Source organism: Petaurus breviceps, unplaced genomic scaffold (genome assembly GCF_028583685.1).
Source record: "Petaurus breviceps papuanus isolate PSGF00001 unplaced genomic scaffold, PetGlider_PUasm1.0 90625, whole genome shotgun sequence".
Lineage (NCBI taxonomy): Eukaryota > Metazoa > Chordata > Mammalia > Diprotodontia > Petauridae > Petaurus > Petaurus breviceps.
In genome coordinates this window covers 4,489,341-4,509,470 of record NW_027187289.1, presented here as the reverse complement: position 1 = coordinate 4,509,470, position 20,130 = coordinate 4,489,341, and the positions used below count along the sequence as shown (strand labels likewise).

At 35.3% G+C, this 20,130-nt stretch overlaps 1 protein-coding gene across 3 annotated transcripts in view; it reads left to right on the top strand.

Annotated features, from left to right (window-relative positions):
• Positions 1-20,130, top strand: part of TMTC4 (transmembrane O-mannosyltransferase targeting cadherins 4) — a 90,672-nt gene that overhangs the window by 42,297 nt on the left and 28,245 nt on the right. For 2 of the 3 annotated variants that reach the window (XM_069064200.1, XM_069064201.1), the window contains exons 6-11: positions 618-718; positions 12,520-12,612; positions 12,835-12,999; positions 13,836-14,038; positions 16,227-16,398; positions 16,477-16,608. In XM_069064200.1, coding sequence (XP_068920301.1) covers positions 618-718; positions 12,520-12,612; positions 12,835-12,999; positions 13,836-14,038; positions 16,227-16,398; positions 16,477-16,608 — 866 coding nt within the window. The remainder of the gene's footprint in view (positions 1-617; positions 719-12,519; positions 12,613-12,834; positions 13,000-13,835; positions 14,039-16,226; positions 16,399-16,476; positions 16,609-20,130) is intronic. The other variant, XM_069064203.1, reaches the window with a different exon arrangement.

Sequence of the window (20,130 nt, the reverse complement as noted above, 5' to 3'; positions counted from 1 at the left end):
TATGCACATATAATAAATTCAAGTCAGTTTAGGCAGGGAAAACAGCTGCAATTATAGGACTTAGGAAGCCCCTTGCATAGAAGATAACACTTAAGCCGAGTCTTGAAAAGGAAGTAGAGGATTCTTTATAAAGTGGAGTTTGGGGGGAGGAAAGCCATTATTGTAAAACGGCACAGGGATGGGAAACAGAGCAAAGTGTGTACGGAGCAGCAAAGGTGGCCGTTAGTTAGATCATGAATTGCGGAAGGGCAATAACATGAGAAGTATATGCTTATGTGTGGTATTTCTATTAAGAAATAAAAACCAAGAGAAGAAGCTTAGACCATAGACCTGGAAGACGCCTTAGTGATCAAACCCCTTTGTTTCACCGAGTGGGAAATTAGACCTAATTAGTTGAAGTGATCTGCCCCCAAACATACAGGTAGCAAGTAAAAAGCTGGCATCACCTGACTCCAAATTTAGTGTTCTTTCTGCTTCACTTGCCTCCCAAAGACTGACAGAAATTTCTTGAACAGTAATTACCCAAGGTAAATGTCTAGGGTTTCTTTTATTGTTCCTCATGGTGATAAGTCTTTGAACCACACTGAGTAAGTTTTATAATGTATCTTAATTGACAGGTAACAAGGAAGGAACTCAGTTTTCTACATTCTGGGTGCTGCTGAGTATTCTTTTGAGTGCCGTAGCTATGCTATGCAAAGAACAAGGGATCACAGTACTGGTAAGATCTCTGAAGTAGAAACTGAACTCTGATTAGTCATATACGTCTGCCAGTTGTTTCAACTGTCATGTTGCTGCTGCATTGTGACACAGTTGCTCATATATGTACATTGTTGTGACCTATCCTGGCATTTTGGTGAAGTTTTTCAGCAACATGTGTTGCGTATACCCACCAATTGAATTTATTATGGGCTTTCAGTTCAGAGAGTCTATTTTCTCATGCCCCAGTTACTGAGAAAGAATTTAATTTATACTCATTGATAGTATGTTCTTTTTTCATTCCTGTCATCATGAATGACACTCTGAGATGCAAAGCTTTTCTTTCTCTCATCTCTCTCCGGATTTGAATGCCTACTCAAAGTCTTGATTCTTTCTGGAATAACCAGTTGTGGTCTTCCAGTGATGATGATTATTACTTCAGATAGGGAATTGGCTGTAAGCTGTAATTTGGAAAGAACGATCAACAAGAACAGTGTAGATTTTAAAATAACACTTTACATTACTGTGTAATCCATTCACATCCATTACAGATGTCTCAAGAAAAAAGAGAGGAACTGTTATGAAAATATGATTGTTGTCTAATGGACTCAAAACTTATGGGACTCATCAAGTGGCCCCTTAATTTTTCCCTGTATTTATTATGGCAGTAATACATCAGAAGCATTTTCATTTCTAGATTTGGTAGATACAGTGAAACTTCATGTGTCTAAACTAGTAGTAATGAGAGGTTGACAAGTCTGGCTCTCTCACTGAATTTTGCCCTCTGACTTTAGACATAAAGAAATCTCTATAGGTTTTTTTTAACGTGTGTAAAGGTGATACTAGAACTGTGTTCTGTCCCCAAGTTGTCATGTGCTGTAAAGAGTCTTTGCAAAGTTTAAATAATCTCTCTCTAAGCTTTGTACCTGGAAAAGAATATACAATAATGTTGCTTAAAATGGGATTTTGTACAATATCACTGAACTATAACAATATTGCTTAAAAAGGGATTTTTGTTTTCAGAGTGTTCTGTTCAACCTAGACATGTTATAAGTTCACTGACCTTAATTTAGAAAATGTAAATTGCCTTGTGTGCCATATTCAAAATATATGTTTTATATTATCAAAGCATTTTGAAAATTATTTATAGATGTATTTTGGGGAGGAAATATAGCTACTAGCTTAAATTTTCAGTTACTTGGAGAAAATTCATCATGAAAAATATCTTTAATAATTTTAACTATTTGTAACAATATTTTTTAAAAATGAAAACTGTCATTTGAATTATTAAAATCTACCATTCCAAATAATCATATATGCATAACCTGAGTAAGTGTGTAGAGTCAGCATTGCATAGTGGGTTGTAGTGCCAATGCAATATTTACAGCACCCCTGGTCACTATAAATAGTATCGACTGTGACTATAAATATTCCCACATGGTGCTCAATTGCAAAATATAACAAACTCTCCATACAGAAGACAGAAGCAAAATATGTATTCAGAAAAATAAATCCCAACACCAGGAAACTGAATTCATAATAGCAACATAGAAGTTAATGCACCACAACATAGCAGAGAGCCACGCCATCCTTTAGCCTTTCCACAAACCAATACAAGATCAATATTTTACTCACAAACCTGACTAACTCCTTGCCTGAGTGTCCTCTCTCTCCCACCCTCTCTCTGGCTCTGACTCCCAGCTTCCTGTGCCTCTTCTCTACCCTTCAACAAACTCCTCCCACCATAGGCTCCATGTGACTACATTCAGCCTATTAAGGGGAAGGTATTCAGATTCCCCTAGGCTTATTAAAGGGCAGGGAAGATCTTTAAATTCCCATGACCATTATAGAGTAGGTGGCCACATCTGGAAACAAGAAGACTTATAGTTCAAATCCTGACACTGGATTTGTGATCATGAGCAAAAATCATTTATCCTCTCAGCCTCAGTTTCAAATCTGTAAAATGGGAATAAAAATAACATATAGTTTCTACCTTACAGTGTGAAACTAATATGAGAATTATAAATTTTATGTGAAAGATATTAATGTTGAAGTATGTGATGTGTAATTGAAGAGATTTTTTTTCTGGTAGTGATGAAATTAGCTTACTCCTTTTGTAATTTGCTGTTTTAGTTTTGTTTCCAGGTTAATCATCTCCTTAATCATTAATTTAACAGGCAGCTAAGTAATACAGTCAATAAAGAACTGGACTCGCAATTGGGAAGACCTGAGTTCAAATCCAGCCTCAGACACTTACTACTGTGTGACCCTGGGCAAGTCACTTAACCTTTGTTTGCCTTAGTTTCCTCACCTATAAAATGAGGATAATTATAATACCTACCTCCCAGGGTTGTTGTAAAGAGCAAATGAGGTAATTATAAAAAACTTAGCCCAGTGCCTGGCACATAGTAAGCACTATATAAATGTTAGCTATTATTATTGTTATTAACAGATAGTCATTGAGTAATTACTGTGTGCAAGACATTGTAGTAGGTATTATGATTAATACTGAGGTCTTTAAGAAATCTTTCAGGCTGCACCAAGTAATAAAAGAAACCAGTTTATAAGTGTTGTTAAAGAAACCTGGCAGAAAAAAAAAAAAACTAAATAAGCATTCTAAATAGGTTAAACTATATAATACAGCCCCAGCTGGAGGTGGGATTAGGGGAGAGGACTGCTACACTCTTGTCCTAGAGCAGAGGTTCCCAAAGTTATTTGGCCTACTGCCCCCTTTAAAAAAATTACCCAGCATCCTACAGAAATCTACTTTCTTTAATGTTTTTTTAAAAAATTTTGCATCATTTCAAAAACATATAATTTGTAAAGACACATCTTAGATTTAATAATTTATTGTAAATATGTAGGGTTTGTCCTTCATTGAAATTTTGATGATATAGTATTGTGCCATGTAACTGTATAGTATCGTATTATAAACAAGTCATTACACACACACACACACATTCCTGCCAATGCTTGGTGGATTTCCCAACAATGCATGACACACTCACCTGCCCACAGTTGCCTGTTAAGACCTGTCATTAGACTTGACCACTGATTGGTTGTAACTTGCATTTTGTGTGTTTATTTGGAAAATAATGTCATCGCTATGACTTTAACTCTGTTATACAACAGATGAAATATGTAGGAACAGTTTTTCAAAATTTTCTTATCTTCTCTTCTTCCCTCATGCTTCCACTTATCCCTTATTTTTATTCAACGCCCCCCCCCCCAGTTGTACCTTAGGCTACCACTGCTCCCTTGGATCAGTCCAGCACCCCCTAGGGGGTGGTATTGTCCACTTTGGGAACCACTGAGAGTAAAGTGAGTGGTTGTGTAAAAACAAAAACAGAGCTAAAGGCACCATAGGAAGAAGCATCTCTCTGCTGCCTCTCATCCCCCTCCTGGCAGTTTCTGCTTTGTGATATTGAAGAGAGAACTATGGATTTGGAAAGGAGATAGAGCTAGAGGAATGAGAAAGAGGTAGGACCTGGCAACTCCAATAGAAGGCTTTTAACCAAACCATGGCACTGACATAGCAGTTAAAGCCAAGATAAGTTTGATAGCAAGTTAAGATTGAGAGTACGTGAAATTAGTATATTCTTACTGGAATATTTGTATTAAATTGTTAAATGCAAAAAAGTAATAATTAGTGTAAACATACATATTTAATAATAACAGTTTGGGGCAGCTAGGTGGTGCAGTGAATAGAGAAAGGGTGCTGGAGTCAGGGGGACCTGAGTTCAAATCCAGCATCAGACACTTGACAGTTACTAGCTATGTGACCTTGGGCAAGTCACTTAACCCCAATCGTCTTGCCTCCTCCCTCCAAAAAAAAATAATAATAACAGTTAGTAGCTGTATAGTACTTTAATATTTGCAAGGTGCTTTACATATGTTATCTTCTTTGAATCACACAAAAACTATATAAGGTACACCATGTTACTATTACCATTTTATAGATAAAGAAACTAAGTGTAAGATAGATAAGATATATGCCCAAGGTCACTCAGCTAATTAAGTGTTTGAGAAAGGATTTGAACTCAAGTCTTCCTGATTCCAAGTCCAGCATTCTATCCATTGTGTTTAAAATTTGCCTGTTTAGTCATTTTAATAAACAGATTTCTTTTAATAAAAATTGGATATTTAGTTATAAATCTGGGTGGACTTGAGAAGAAAACTGCCATCTTAAAACTCTAGGAAATCTCTTGTAGCTTAAGTTGTATGATCAGGACCCCTCAACCACTACCTAGAGATAATGGGATCTAAGGTTGAAGGATAAAAATAGAAAAACAAAAATAAAGTTCAAGGTAAGTAGTGGAGGGAGGAAATAAATTTCTTAGAATCTAAAAATACAAAACAAAAACTTGGTGATGAAAGCATAGACTACAACTAAAGTCTAATTGAATTTTATAATTCAGAGCATGCTGTATATAGTCATTTTGTAGATGTCTTATTGAGAGTGACAAGGATCTGTGCATTTCTAGTGAAAGTAATTTATAAGATAATTTAGTCCAATTAACTCAACCCCAAGCAATGTTTCCAGTGTTCAACAACTCCTAGAACTTTTTGTGAAATGGGTCAGTAGTGGTCTCCTTTTTACTAGTAACTCTGAACTGCCACTGGTTATGTGCTCTTACTTTCTCTGGCTTAAAGTCCCATAACAGAGAGACCCCAAATAATTCAGAGATAATGTTACACTTGCTACTTTAATCTTCATTGATAATCATGTTTATGTTGTAATCTCTTTACCTGAGTAAAGTACTTTACCTCTGCACTACCAGGCTAATAGTATGTATCTTAAAAATAAGGGACTAAATAGGTCTTTCTGGGGAAGGAATGAGAAATGGTATAATGAACATTAAAGATACACCGAATATGGAATCTGAGGGTCTGGGTTCTTCCCCTTTACTGTCTGTGTCACTTTTGGCAATTAGCCTCCCCAAACTTTTTCTTTACATGTAAAATAATGGGGTTGGACTAAATCAGGAATTCTTAACCTGGGGTCCTATGAACTTGTTTTTTTAAAAAAAAATTTGATAACTGTATTGGAATATAATTTCCTTTTTGATCCTATATATTTTATTTCTTGCATTTAAAAACATTATTTTGAGGAGCGGTATATAGGCTTCACCAGACTGCCAAAGGGGTCCACGACTCAAAAAAGTTTAAGAATCCCCAGTCTAGATGGTATCTAAGCTCCCTTTCAGCTCTAATTCCTGCAGTTCTATAGGGCATAAATACTACCAAGGCACACCCTGCTAGGGTTAGGAAAATAAGAGATCCATCTCTCAAACGTGCTGGTAGGGAGGGAGGTGACAGATTGTCATATCTACTGAAGAAGTACTTCCAGGAGAACCTACTTGCTGAGGATTTACTATAAAATTTCAGAAAATAAGCTTGTGCTCAAGTCATTGATGAGACTATTGTTGAATGTCTATATGGCATAACCAAAAGCATGTTAGATATGCAGTTGGGATGGACCTGGGTTTGAATGAAACCTCTGTTGTATGTGTGGTGGGAGAAAGATGAGATGACTGAGTAAACAAAGGTTCAAGCTCCCAAGCATATCAATTTATTAAGCACCAAATGCCAACTGGCTAACAAGTCAAGACTAGTCGCCTTCCTCAGCTTTGGCAGTGGACCCCAAATACAGAGGGACACAGACTTTTATACCTTAAAAACACTCAAATAGGGCAATTAATTAAAAGGAAACAATTAACCAGGATATAACGTTAGGTAATATGATTTCTAATTGAAGGAAATTTTAGGGATTTTCAAACAAGTGGGGGGGGGGGGTTTGAGCAAACAAGTATAGTCCTCTGAAATCAGAAAAAAAGATGTCCCACTCCCCTCAAGTATCTGCATATAATCAAAGGAACATGGAAATAACTCAATAACTGATTGATGGGTATAGGGCCAGTTTTCAGATAAGACACATGGATTGTTTGAGATGTACAATTGTGAAGAAACAAATAAAACTCCTTACCTTAGTCTTTGGATGTGACCAGGTTTCTGGTCAGCATAACCTAGTCCTTAGTTAAGGGTCTCTAAGCAGCAGAGAGTGGTGGTCCAGCTTCCCAGCCACACAGGGGTAGGTTCAAACAGTACAATAGGATCTTTTCCCAATTCTCCCAATTGAATAATGTTTTATCACAAAGACAGAAGTTGAACTAGACCCATGATTGACTAGAAAGGGAACTGAGCTGACTCCAGAATTGAATCACAAGATAGAGTCAGTGTGGTTTACTCACTTCCTACAATTAACCACTTTCTATGCTAATCCCTTCAATTCTCTTAGTTTCCTCATGTATCACTTATCTATAAGCCAGATCTATAAGGTTTTTTAATGTATTCATAATCAGAATTACAGAAGTCAGATTACAGATCAAACTACTTAGAGGGCTCACAGTGGGCTAATTTTTGAGAAGGGATGTTACCAAGTTACTACATGTTACCAAGATAACCAAGAAAGCTAAACATAAACACCTTGAAACAAAGGGCCAAAGCAATACAATAATTATCACTAATATTAACCAATATCAAGTCTCCTTATATCCTAGTAACCCATTCCCAGTGTCCATTTAATCATCACATTTTGAGTCTATCACTATCATTTGAGTCAATCATCACATGTTTCATGTAGCCATCTGATCCCTGGGATATCTTCTCTTGGACCTTCTGGAAAAAGCTTCATTGTCAGGGCATCTCTGAAGAGGACTCTGCTTCTCTGCTTCCAAATCATTTGTAAAGGTTCCTGGATAATTCTGCTAAAATCTGCCTGTAATAAGATTTAATACAACTTAGTACTATCTCTTAAATTTGGTTTTCCAATAACAATTCATGTGATGAAAACCAGCTCAAACCTTATGATTCTCATCCTATTAACAACAGAGTTATAAGAACAACATCAAATTAGGAACCCATAATGAAATTTCAGAGAATTTCAGTATTTATATACCACTTGCTGTTTTTATCTTTACCTAAACCCTGAACTTGATAATAAGAATCTTTCTTTAAAAATTCGTGAATGCCTAACTTGTAAAATGAACTCTTCTTTCTTTTAAAATGGACAGCAAAGTGGAGCAGTGGATGGATAAAGCACTGATCTTGGAATCAGAAAGACATGAGTTCAAATGTAGCCTCAGGCGCTTACTAGCTTTGTGAACCTGGGCAAGTCTCTTAACCCTGTTTGCCTCAAGAAAATGGCAAACCACTCCAGTATCTTTGCCAAGAAAACCCTAAATGAGGTCACAGAAAATTGGACACAACTGAAATGACTAAACAGAAATCTTTTAAAGTTATTAGATACTTTAAAAATGAGAAAATAATTTCACTTTCTTTACAATTATCAGTATATAAGTACATGTAAATCCTCAATACAGTTTTGAGAACTTATTACTAAAGTATGCTTAAAGCCTGAATTTCCATAATAGATGCATTTGGAAGCCTAGCATATTTTATATACACACATATACACATACGTATATATATACACATACATACATACACACATAAATATATATATATGTTTATATAAAGAGAGAGCTCTTAGAGCAAATAGTCTAATCCTGTTGCTTTCTCAAAATTTACTATTCCATTTAATTAGAAAACTTTTATATTACATCTTTGTCTTATTACTTTAATGCCTCTAATGATAATTACTCTAATTCCCCCTTCTGGAGGATATCATCCTATAATTTGACTACAAATGCAGATTAAAATTGTAAGATTTTTTATACTTGCATCCTGTTATAGTAACCCAGAGATAAAACAACTCAGAGGTGTTCCAGTATCAATCTATTAATTAATAGATTTAGTATTGTACTTATACAACTTCTACTGCTCACCTGCCCTTATTATACAAATGTTCTATGAAAGCAGAAGGAAAAACATAGTTACAACAGTGTAAAGATTTGTCTCCTCAAGGGCACAGACTGATCTGACATATACCATAATAGGGGAAAACTCTATAATAGGGAAAAGCTCTATTTGATTTCTGGTATGAGTCATAATCATGTAGTCACAGGGTATAAAAAGCAAGGCTCAGGATTAACCAAGTGGGGAAATTTCTTATTCATAAAAGAAATAGCACAATGGGGAAACTGACTCAAGAGAGTCCTACCTTAGGCCATGCCAAAGTCATCCCCTCAACTTTTTCTTAGGGATGAATTCACCTGTAGTTCTCAAAAATGCAGCACATGCCGTTTTCTACTATTGACTTTATGACAGTTCAGACAACCATTCCTGTAATCCCCAAACAATAGTAAATTATGGTCCCAAGAGTTTTTACCTCAAATCGCAAAATTTTACTAACCACAACTTAGGACTTGAATATTGTGTGTTTCTTATGTTTCCCTAACAGTTAAATTTCATTTATCCTTTACTTGTAAATTAAAACTAACTACATTCTGGAGTTTCATACATATAGCAAATGCTTGATAGTTGACTCATATTAATGTATTAAAGTTACATCTTTAAACTACCCTATACATTTTCATAACTTTTATAAGTGGTATTCAAAAATTTTCAAGTGAAAACTCACTGTTATAGTAAACATTATTATTATATATTATATATACTAAACAGTAAATATTATCTTCATTATTAACAGTTTTTTGTTTTTGTTTTTTTTTGCTTTTTGGAGAGGGGAGGGCAGGGCAATTAGGGTTAAGTGACTTGCCCAAGGTCACACAGCTAGTAAGTGTTAAGTGTCTGATACTGGATTTGAACTCAGGTCCTCCTGATTCCAGGGCCAGTGCTCTATTCACTGCGCCACCTATCCACCCCCATTATTAACTGTTTTACAACAAAATGTACCCCATTAAATATTTAACAATTTTCAAGTGTTTTTATTGTACTCTTTTTAAAGCTCAATTCAGACTCTAACAGCATCCAGATTTTTAAAAGTTGTTTTTCTAACAGTATTTCTGTTATAATTTTTTTCTAAATTTTACAATGTAAGAAAAATTTAGAAATACAATAACATAATATCATACATTTACAACATGAAATAAAACTTATTACTAGTCAGATGACATCAATTCACTTGAATGCAGTTTCAAGTTATTTTACATAGAAAATAAATTATCTTTGACATTTTATACTAATCACATCTAAAATCTGGTATGCAATTACATTCAATTAAAGAAATAATAATAACAATAGTCAACATTTATATAGTGCTTACCATATGCAGTCACTGTTTTAAGCACTTCACAGTCATTATATTACTTTCTTCTCACAACAACCCTGGGAGTTGGGTACCATTGTTATTTCCCTCCTTATAGATCCAGAAACTGAGCCAAACAGATAAGATAACTTGCTTGAGTTTACACAACTAATAAATTTCTGAGACCAGAGTATAACACAGGTTTCCCTGCATTTTTCGAGCTTTTTTCCCCCAGCATTTTTATTTGGGAATCTGAACTGAGATGAGGGGGCCAGCAGGGGAGGGTCTCTAAGCTGGGGGTGTCACAGGAAGTCTTTGAGCTGAGAGAGTGACAGGGATTCTCTGAACTGGGGTAAGATTCTCTGATCTGGGATGAGGGTGAGAGGGAAATCCCTGAGCTGGAATGGGGGGCTCAGGGAGTCCTTGATTTGGGATAGGGGTCAGAAGGGGATCTTTGATTTAAACAATCTTTCCTCTTTTCATGATCAAGGAAGGGTAAGTTTAAACTGCAATGTATGGCAACTGCCTAACAAATCAGGACCAGGTACCTTCCTCAGCTTTGGTACTGGACCCTGAATACAGGAAGAGACAGACTTTTATACATTAGAAACAATTAATCAAATTAGGCCAATTAATTAAAAGGAAATAATTAACCAGGATACAACATTTGGTAACCTAATTTATAATTGGGAGAAAGATTAGGGACTTTCCAAGGTGGGAGGAGGAGAATGAATAAGTACAGTTCCCTGAAATCAGAAAAAGAGGTATCCCATGAGACCATTGACAAATCACTACATTTCTCTGAACTTCCTTTTGCTGTTAACCATAAAATTGTGAAAATACCTGAAAGGTACTGGCTTCACAGGTTTGTTGTGAGTGACATGATGTATGTGCTTTGCAAGCCTTAAAATACTATATTAGTGATTAACCACATTATTCTAGTTACCATGGTAGTGCATAAAACAATTCACTTTAATTCAGAAGCATTTAGAAACACCTACAAAGTTAATAACACTGTGCAAGAATAAAAGTTCAACAGGGAATACAGCATATAGACAGATTAGTAAACTCAAAGTACATACATATAAATTTCAGTTTGAGAGTACTGGGACTTTCTTACTAAGGAAAAGACCTATAAAGAAGGGGGCACCTAAATGGAACCTTGAAGAAAACTAAGCTTCCCAAAAGGTGGAGGTTATTAAGGGGAGTATGCTAGACATGGAAACAGAAATTAGAAGGCTTTGTACAGGGAATAGCAAGAAATTCAATTCGGTGGCAAGAATATAGAGGGTGCAAAGGAAAATAATGTAAAATAAAAAAGGTATCATAGGATCATAGACTACCTGGTAGGGACCTTAGATATCACCAAGTCCAACCCCCTCATTTTATAAATGAGTTAGCTGAGGCAAAGAGATGCCTGAGGAACAGAGACATAGTTAGGAGGGCCCTGGAACTTTGCCTCAAAGTCATACAGATGGGAGGGCTTTAAAAACTAAATGGAGGAGCTTGCTTTTTATCAGAAGCAATAAGGAGCCACTGGAACTTCCATCATGGGGGAATAACATTTAAACCCCTGCTTTAGAATGACTCCTCTACTTTTATCTCCTGAGAGCTTGCCCCTCCCACTATTTTCTCTAATTCTCTTTGAAATTCCATTTCATCTTCAGTCTTTTATCACCTGCAGACAGAAGAGAGACAGACAGAGAGACAGATAAAGGGAGAGAAGAGGGAAGAAATGGAGGAGGGAGAGAGGAAAAGCTTGTAAGTAATATGTGCTACATACTGTGCTAAGTGCTGAAGATCTAAATAAAAGCAAGCAAGAGTCGCTGCCCTCAAGAAGGTTATCTTCTAATCAAGAATGACTACACATGGAAGAGTACTGGATCACTGAGGAGATGGCCAGGAAGTAGCATAGGAGGCTGGGCTGTGGCAAGAGAAGAAAAGCCTCACCCATCCAGAGTCCAGGTTTTGATAGGAAGGAGATGAGGAATATCAGAGAAGAGAAAAGACCAGTTGCCTCCCTTTTCACATTGCACAGGTATAAATCTGGTGAAAGTAATCTCTGCATTGCAAGTGGTAATATATATGTATATGTGTGTAAATATGTACATATACACACATATATATGTTTGTTTGTCTTTACAAATATAAGTGGATCCTTTCTGAAATACTTCCTTGATGACCCTAAATTTCTGTCTCTACCATTTCCCATATTACTTGCATTAAACACAGTGGATGTTGATATTAGTACAGTCACAGATGTGATAAATGGAAGATTTAATATAATGAATATTTGACATACTAAATGATCCTTAACTGCTATCGTGTAAAAATAAAAAAAATTTTTTTTTTGCTTTTTGGAGGGCAATTGGGGTTAAGTGACTTGCCCAAGGTCACAGGGCTAGTTGTTGTGTTATGTGTCTGAGGCTGGATTTGAACTCAGGTCGTCCTAACTCCAGGGCCAGTGCTCTATTCACTGTGCCACCTAGCTGCCTCTAAAGTTTATTTTTTTTTAAGAATTAAGTGGAACTTTACCTGCAGTCTAGTCCTCTACTTGCCTGGGTACTCATTTTACAATAATAATAAAGTTGCATAGTGGTATAAAACAGAGAAAGACATTTCCATCGTTAATTAGTATTTTTGTTGTTTTATAGGGTTTCAATGCTGTATTTGATGCCCTGGTGATAAGCAAATTAAATGTTTTAGAAATTGTTCAAAAGGTACGACATAAAGACAAATCATTAGAGGTGAGTATATATATCCGTTCTCTTGAAGCAAGACTTCCAAAATGTCAAATACCGCAGCAAATTAAAATTCCATTTTCATTATATTTCATGTGATTTTTGCATTTTAAAATCTAGCTGCTAAAACTCATCAAAGTAGTGAAGGCACAATTGCTCTGCTGGTTTCCTTAGCTGCACCACTGCAATCAGTGTCAGTATCTTTGGTTTTTTTTTTTTTCCTTTTAGAATACTGGATGGCTTAAGAATGGGGGCCTTCTCTTCAGAATGACTCTCCTGTTCTCTGGAGGGGCAACAATACTTTATATACGCTGGAGAATTATGGGCACTGGGCCTCCAGTCTTTACTGAAGTTGACAATCCGGCCTCCTTTGCAGAGAGCATATTTATCAGAGTGAGTCTGGAGTCTTACCATTTGGATTTCTTTGTTTCAAAAAAGATTCCTGTTTCTTCATTGATGACATTGATGATTTGATAGCCTAGCTAGTGCTTATTTTTTAAGACTAATGATTATTCTTAATATTAGACCCGGTTCTTGGTGCCAGGAGTTAGGGTAAGAGCTATTTTTCCTTTCTCCTTTGTGACAGAAGGAAAAAGTTATTTTTTCTTTAAAAAATTAAGATTTTCTCCTTGTCTTCTGGATTTTCATTACTCTTAATCCTCCCAACCTACCTTCATTGAAGGATATTGTGGATTGGTATCAGAGGTCAAGAGACATTAGTTTTATCCAACAATAACATGAAAACCATTTAAAAATTATTTGGCTTTGCTTTATTTTTTCTAAAGCCAAGAAGGAGGTGGTCAAATGACAGGTTTTATCTGTGCTAGACACAGCAAGGGGGATTTAGGAAACTATGCTAGAATTCCATTACAGGGAACTGCTTTCAGGGAACTAGGACAACAACCCCACTATTGACTTTTTATGTTACAGACAGTATAAGTCACTGTGTACATGGGCATATGGTTTGACCCCAGGTTAAAACAAATTTTCTTTTTATTCTGGTGCTTTTAAATGGGTTTACTGCATTTTATTTGTTGAAATCTGAATGTAGTTTTGCCAGATTATAAAATACTGTCCCATGCCCCAAAGAAAACCTTCTAAATTTCACTTCATCCAACTTTTTTTCATTTTTAACAAGAAACATCTTTAAAACCTCGAAGTGAAGATAGGATTTAATTTTTTTTTAAGTTCAGTATCAAATAAATGTTTGTTTTCCTTTTGACTGACAGGCTATAAACTATAATTACTACTATTCATTGAATGCATGGTTGCTGCTGTGTCCCTGGTGGCTGTGTTTTGATTGGTCAATGGGCTGCATACCCCTTATTAAGTCAGTCAGTGACTGGAGAATAATTGCACTAGCAGCACTTTGGTTCTGCCTAATTGGCCTAATATGCCAAGCTCTATGCTCTGAAGACAACCATAAGAGAAGGTAAGAGGCAGTGCTGAATTTTAAATTCTACACTAGGTTAAGTCAAAAGTATTTTGCTAAATTCAGTACTGATCATTTTAACAATTCAGTAGAAACAATATCCAGAAATACATGTTTCAAATAAATATTCATAGCAATTGCTACAGTTACATCCCAGTTTGGGCCCATTATCAGCAATGACTAGTGGGATGTAAGCTTGGAGGAGCAGGTATGGATGGCTGCTTTATTTTTTAAAATCCCCATGAAGTGGCATTTTGAGATCCTTAACACCATAGGTGGTAAAGAGTAATTTGTGGTCAGAACAGAGAGTGTAATTGATGTATGTTGTGGCCATCATTTCACAATTTTCTTTAAAAAAAACCCACCCTTATGAAAGCTGTAGTGATTCTTTCTGTCATCATAGTTTGAGACAAAATAAACTGCTGTCCCAAAGAGATTATTCCTTTTTTAAAGAGATTATTCTTTACTGCTAAAAAGGTTATTGAGAAAATAATTGGGAAAAAAAATTGTTTTATGAAAAAGAAAAGTAGGTTTACATCCTCCTGTAAGCAGAAGTCTTTTATTGTCATTAAATTATTAGTTTCTCAAAATAAATTAAGCTCTGAGTTTGCTAGTGCTTTTAAATTGGTTGTGGGTTTAAAGAAAAACAAACTCATCCTCATGCAGTCATTTCTACAAGTGAAGTGGGATTGGTTTTTGTAAATATCACAAGAACAGGATCCATAAAAGAAGGCCACAAATTTGATCTAACTTAATCACTGTTTCCATTTACTGTTTGTAATCATCTCTCTCATGCAGAAACAGTAGCCTATTTCCACAACTATATTTGAGTGACTCTCTTTGCTTAAGGATGTTAAAGGTGACATAGCCCCACAATCAAAGAAAGACATAAAGCAAAACATATTTTCACTTATCATATTCATGTAATCCTTAAAATAAAGCTATCACTATATAAGGTATTTTTCAGTAAAGTTTCTATAATAATTATTTCTTTTTAAACTCACAACATGTAATCAGGGTAACATTTTTATTGAACTCATTCTGTATTTAGATGGTATACTATATCTTAAGGGTGTTCCAGTTAATAAGCCTACAGAAATGGACACAATTTTTTACTTAATTTATTAGAGTGATAGGATTTGCAAACTTCAGTGCCATATATTTGAAAGTAATCTTCCCAGGCAATTAGTAGAAAACATTATGCCATCAAAAAGTATTTTGGGTATGTTAGAGTACAGTGGAAGGAAAATGGATATGGAATCAGAAACCAGGCTCAAAATTTACCTCTTCCATTTAGTACAAACTCAATGAAAACACTCTTTAGCCCTCGATTTCCTCACCCATTAAGAGGGGGTTGCATGAAAGGGCTTTGAGTATCATGATGCTATGCTAATGGGTAAAACTTCATCTGTACATTTCTTATATACTAATTTGCTATATTATATGCTGAGTAAAATAAATTTTTTTGTTTTATTTTTTGCTTTTTTTGGAGGGCATTTGGGGTTGAGTGATTTGCCCAAGGTCACAGGCTAGCTTTTGTGTTAAGTGTCTGAGGCTGGATTTGAACTCAGGTCCTCCTGACTTCAGGGCTGGTGCTCTACTCATTGCGCCACCTAGCCGCCCCTGAGTAAAATAATTTGATCTAAGTTATTGGTAGACATAATATTGCAAGTTGCTTTGTCTTAATATCATTGGTTAATAGCAATATATTATATTAGTAATAGTAATTAGTAAATTTACAAAATTACTAAATAATTAGTAATAGTATATTATATTATTTTAGTAATAATAATAATATCATGTATTCTCCTGGTCATCCAAATAAGATGTCATATTATAAGCTGGCAATATACATTTATTCTGCTAGCCTTTTGGCAGGGAGAAAAAAGGAGAATAGACATGATAATATATTGTTTAATTTATACCACAGAAGATAAAGTTTCAAGTTTTGAACAAAATAAAAGTCTACCGCGAGTTTAAAAAAAAACACCTCAATGGTATCTCATATTCTTTACTTTCATTGCCAGATTAAACTGCCCACTGATAATTGTCTCTGTACAGGTTTTCTGATGATGATATGACATAGTCTTCAAAAGTGGTTGATTTGATACTTATAGGTGTACCAAAAAGTGCCTATTTTTCTTCTTAAGCTTAAATATAGCCATTTTGCTATTCTTTTAATTTCTAGAATACTCACTTTGGGATTGGGATTTCTCATTATCCCATTTCTTCCTGCAAGTAACCTGTTCTTCAGAGTGGGATTTGTTGTTGCTGAAAGAGTCATCTACCTCCCCAGTATTGGATACTGTGTGCTTCTAACATATGGATTTGGAATACTAAGCAAACATACTAAGAAAAAGGTATTATCCCTGAAGTTTAATACAATGGACAGTGGTGAATTTACTAGTGAAATTTAACATGTTTCTCTTTTCTTTAAGAAACTCATTGCTGCTACTGTACTAGGGATTTTACTCATAAATATGGTGCGTTGTATTACCCGCTGTAACCAGTGGCGAAATGAAGATCTGCTTTTCAGGAGTGCCCTGTCTGTGTGTCCTCTCAATGCTAAAGTAAGTTGGTTAACTTTTTTTTTAATACTTAAGGGAAATCATTTGAGCCCAACAATCCCACTGAGAAAAATATTTTTAGTTCTTTTCACAGCACCAAGCATAGCACCATGGATTTAAAAAAGTATTTAACGTTTTTCCATAACTTTTGTAGTTACTCTATAAATTCCATATCATCAAAATGATCATTCAAAATTATTTAATCAGATATTTTTAGCCATGTGTCAAAAATTACTTTAAGTATTCATTTTAGATCAAATTGACCAAATTATCCATTAAAATAATTGCAGGAGTGGTGATATTTTGGTGAAATGACCTAAAGGGCGGTTAGTTTATATAGTCATTGCACTGAATTCTATTAGAATAAAATCACAGACTTTTGGAATTAGTAGGAACTTCAGAGATTATCTAGATACTATCAAGGCCTAGATCAAGAAGAAGAAAGAGACTTTAGAAGTCATCTGGTCTAAGTTGAAAGTATCCCAGGATTTAGGGGTAGAAAAGGAACTTAAAAATAATTCAATATTATCATTTTATAGGTAAGGAAACTGAGCTCAAGAAAGATAACATGATTTGTCCAAGGCTATATAGCTAGTAAGTGGCAGTGCTATGATTCCAACCCCCAACAGTTACTCAAATCCAGCTCCGTCATTTTACAGAGGAGGAAACTGAGACCTGCTAGCAGAGCCAGTTCTCAAATAGAGGTCTTTTCACCCCAGTTCAGGGGTGAGAATAATACTAAACTGTGTTTCCTGACTTTGACCAGGCAAATGTCCAGTAATTGGTAGAGGACAAGAATTCAATTATAAGAGCCTATGTAAAGTGTTCATGTTTTTCATCAGTTGCCATATTTTACCCCTCGTTTCCATGAATTATATGTTCTCCTCTAAGTCTTTGTAATAAATTCCCTTTCAATATCTAAGATAAGGGAAAAGAAGAAAAAGTAGAACAAAGGAAACCCTCTGATTCTCTCCTGACATGGATCCTGGGATTTGTACAATAAATGATTTATTTATTTTTCTCATCTCTCTTACCAAATTGTAAGTTCCTTGAACTCATGGGCTTTTAAAAATTTCATCCTTGTATTCTCCCTTTAGTGGGTAGGACAGTACCATACACATAGTAGGCATATAGCACCTATTTACTGAAGGTTGAAATAGGCATTTTTAAACATATCAGGAACAAAAGAAAAACTAAATCTTTTAACAAGATCAACAAATCCACAAATTGCTACTCTATATAAGACCTCCAGGAAAGTGCTGTTTGGAGAAAGAGAATTTTGAAATGTGAATAGTGTATACCAAAAAGATATTCATCCCACTCTGAAGAACAGACCAGGACTTTTAATGCTTGAGTAGATTTTAGTCTTCTCTTCTACCTCTCTGCCTCCAGGTAATTAAATAATTAAAATTACTTCACTTCAATTAATTAATCAAGATAAAATTTGAAAACAAGGAACAGGAAAAAACTTGATATAACAAGGGAAAATCCATCCATCTATCTGTCTGTCTGTCTATCTATCTATCTATGGCTTTTGATTATGTTTTTCACATTTTCATTGAAAAATATTATACTTGCTCCCCAATCCATGTAAAAAGGGGACTCTAAACAAACTTTGGAGCTGCAGAACCCACAAAATGACACAGAGAAGCTAACCTCCCGCTGAGAACAGCCCGGCAGGCCGGCAGGAATCGGCCAGCGCAACACTCTGGGAGCCGAGCCCAGCACCACGCCGAGGCTTTAGCCCCAGGGCGGGCCTGACCAGCCCCTGGCCAGAGGGACTCCAGATCAGCAGCAGCTGTGGCCGTTTCCAGATTTATCAATTTCAGAATTATGTTAGAGTTATAGAGTCTATATTTGATTAAAAAGATCAGATAAGAATCATGTGCAAGGCACTATTCTAGTCACCAACAAAGACAAAAAAAGAAAGTGTTATCTGTCAAGAGACTTACATTTTTAATAGTATCTGAGCAGAAGTATCACTATATGATAACCTTACAGATTTTACAAGTACTTAATGCTTTACTTCAGTTATTTATTAGAGTTAAATATATGCTAAAAAATTTATAGTACTACATGGATGACACAAAGAGAATCTTTCATCCATTAAGGTTCCCAGAACTTTTTCTGCCACAAATTGTTCATCCATCTATCTGTAATTTGTGCAATGTTTTGTTTTTTGTGTCAGAAATGATTTAAAAATTTTAAAGTAAAATTTTCAATTCAACAGACACTTATCAAGCACCTGTTGTATGCAGAACAGTTGTGATACAAAGACAAAAATGAAATTCCCCCTCCTCAATGAGTTTGCATTCTACTGAGGGGATATAATGTGTACACAGATTAGCAAATACAAAGTTATACTATGTAATTTTAAAAGGATGGCAGATATCAAGAAAAACTTTTTTGTAGTTGATGGTTCCAGAAAGAAACTAGAGGTTTTACAAGAGGTGACACAGGAATTGAAAACAAGAATTGTCTCACTTTTGTCTTTGTATGCTAGCCTTGGGAAATTGGGTGCTCTGATTGAGTTTTCTAGCCAGCTGAAGGTCATCCTAATGAAGCTGTCTATGTGAAGGACAACACTGGATAGGATGATAGGATAGGATTTGTATCTTCAGAATTCTTCTACACTTTTGTACAGGTTCAGCTCTAAATTGCTTGTTGTTTGTTTATTTGTTTGTTTGTTTTAGAAACATAGCACTTTACCAAACACAAATCTCCAATCTAGTAACTAATCCAGTATAGTGTCAATATACTTGAAAAGAGACCTCATAAAAATACAGAGTTAAAGCTATTTCTCTGACTTTTTGCAAAGCAAAAGAGTGATAAGATCTTTTCCCTAAACTTACATGGGGAGGGAGGGAGGAAGCAGAAAGCTTCAGAAGTTTATAAGGATAAGGAATGACATTAAAAAAAAAAGTTGTATTTGAAATGTAGGAAGCCAAATATGGTTCTGCAAAAAATAGAAACTTGGAAAATATTAATAAAAGTACTCAGGTTTGAAGAAGTAGTTTTAGAAGTAAATCTCAAGTTGTTTCTGGTAGTCATTAACTACCAGGATGTTCCCAGAATAAAAGCTGAAACCATTTTCCCCTCAGAGTTCTAGGTTAAAAACAGAGTATAAAGTCTTAAAAGTTTTTGGAAAGTGACTGGTGAATAGGTTAAGTGAAACTATAGATAGGCTTGAGACAAACAGATATCTCACATGGGTTTTGAGTCTTCTAAGCATACACTCCTCACAACTTCTGCTCATCTCACTGTAGTATATACAGACTGATAGAAAATTCTGGCTATTTCAATGCTGCTTACTGCTGATGAAAAGTGACAGAAAGGAATTACCATATACCTGAAACAAAAAGAAAGAGGCTAAGCTACAGTATTAAATAATAATGGTAATTCACATTTGTATAACATGTCATAGGATCATATATTGTTGTTATTCATCCTTCACTCTTTTTTTTTTTTTTAAGCAATCGGGGTTAAGTAACTTGCTCAAGGTTACACGGCCAGGTGTTTCTGGGT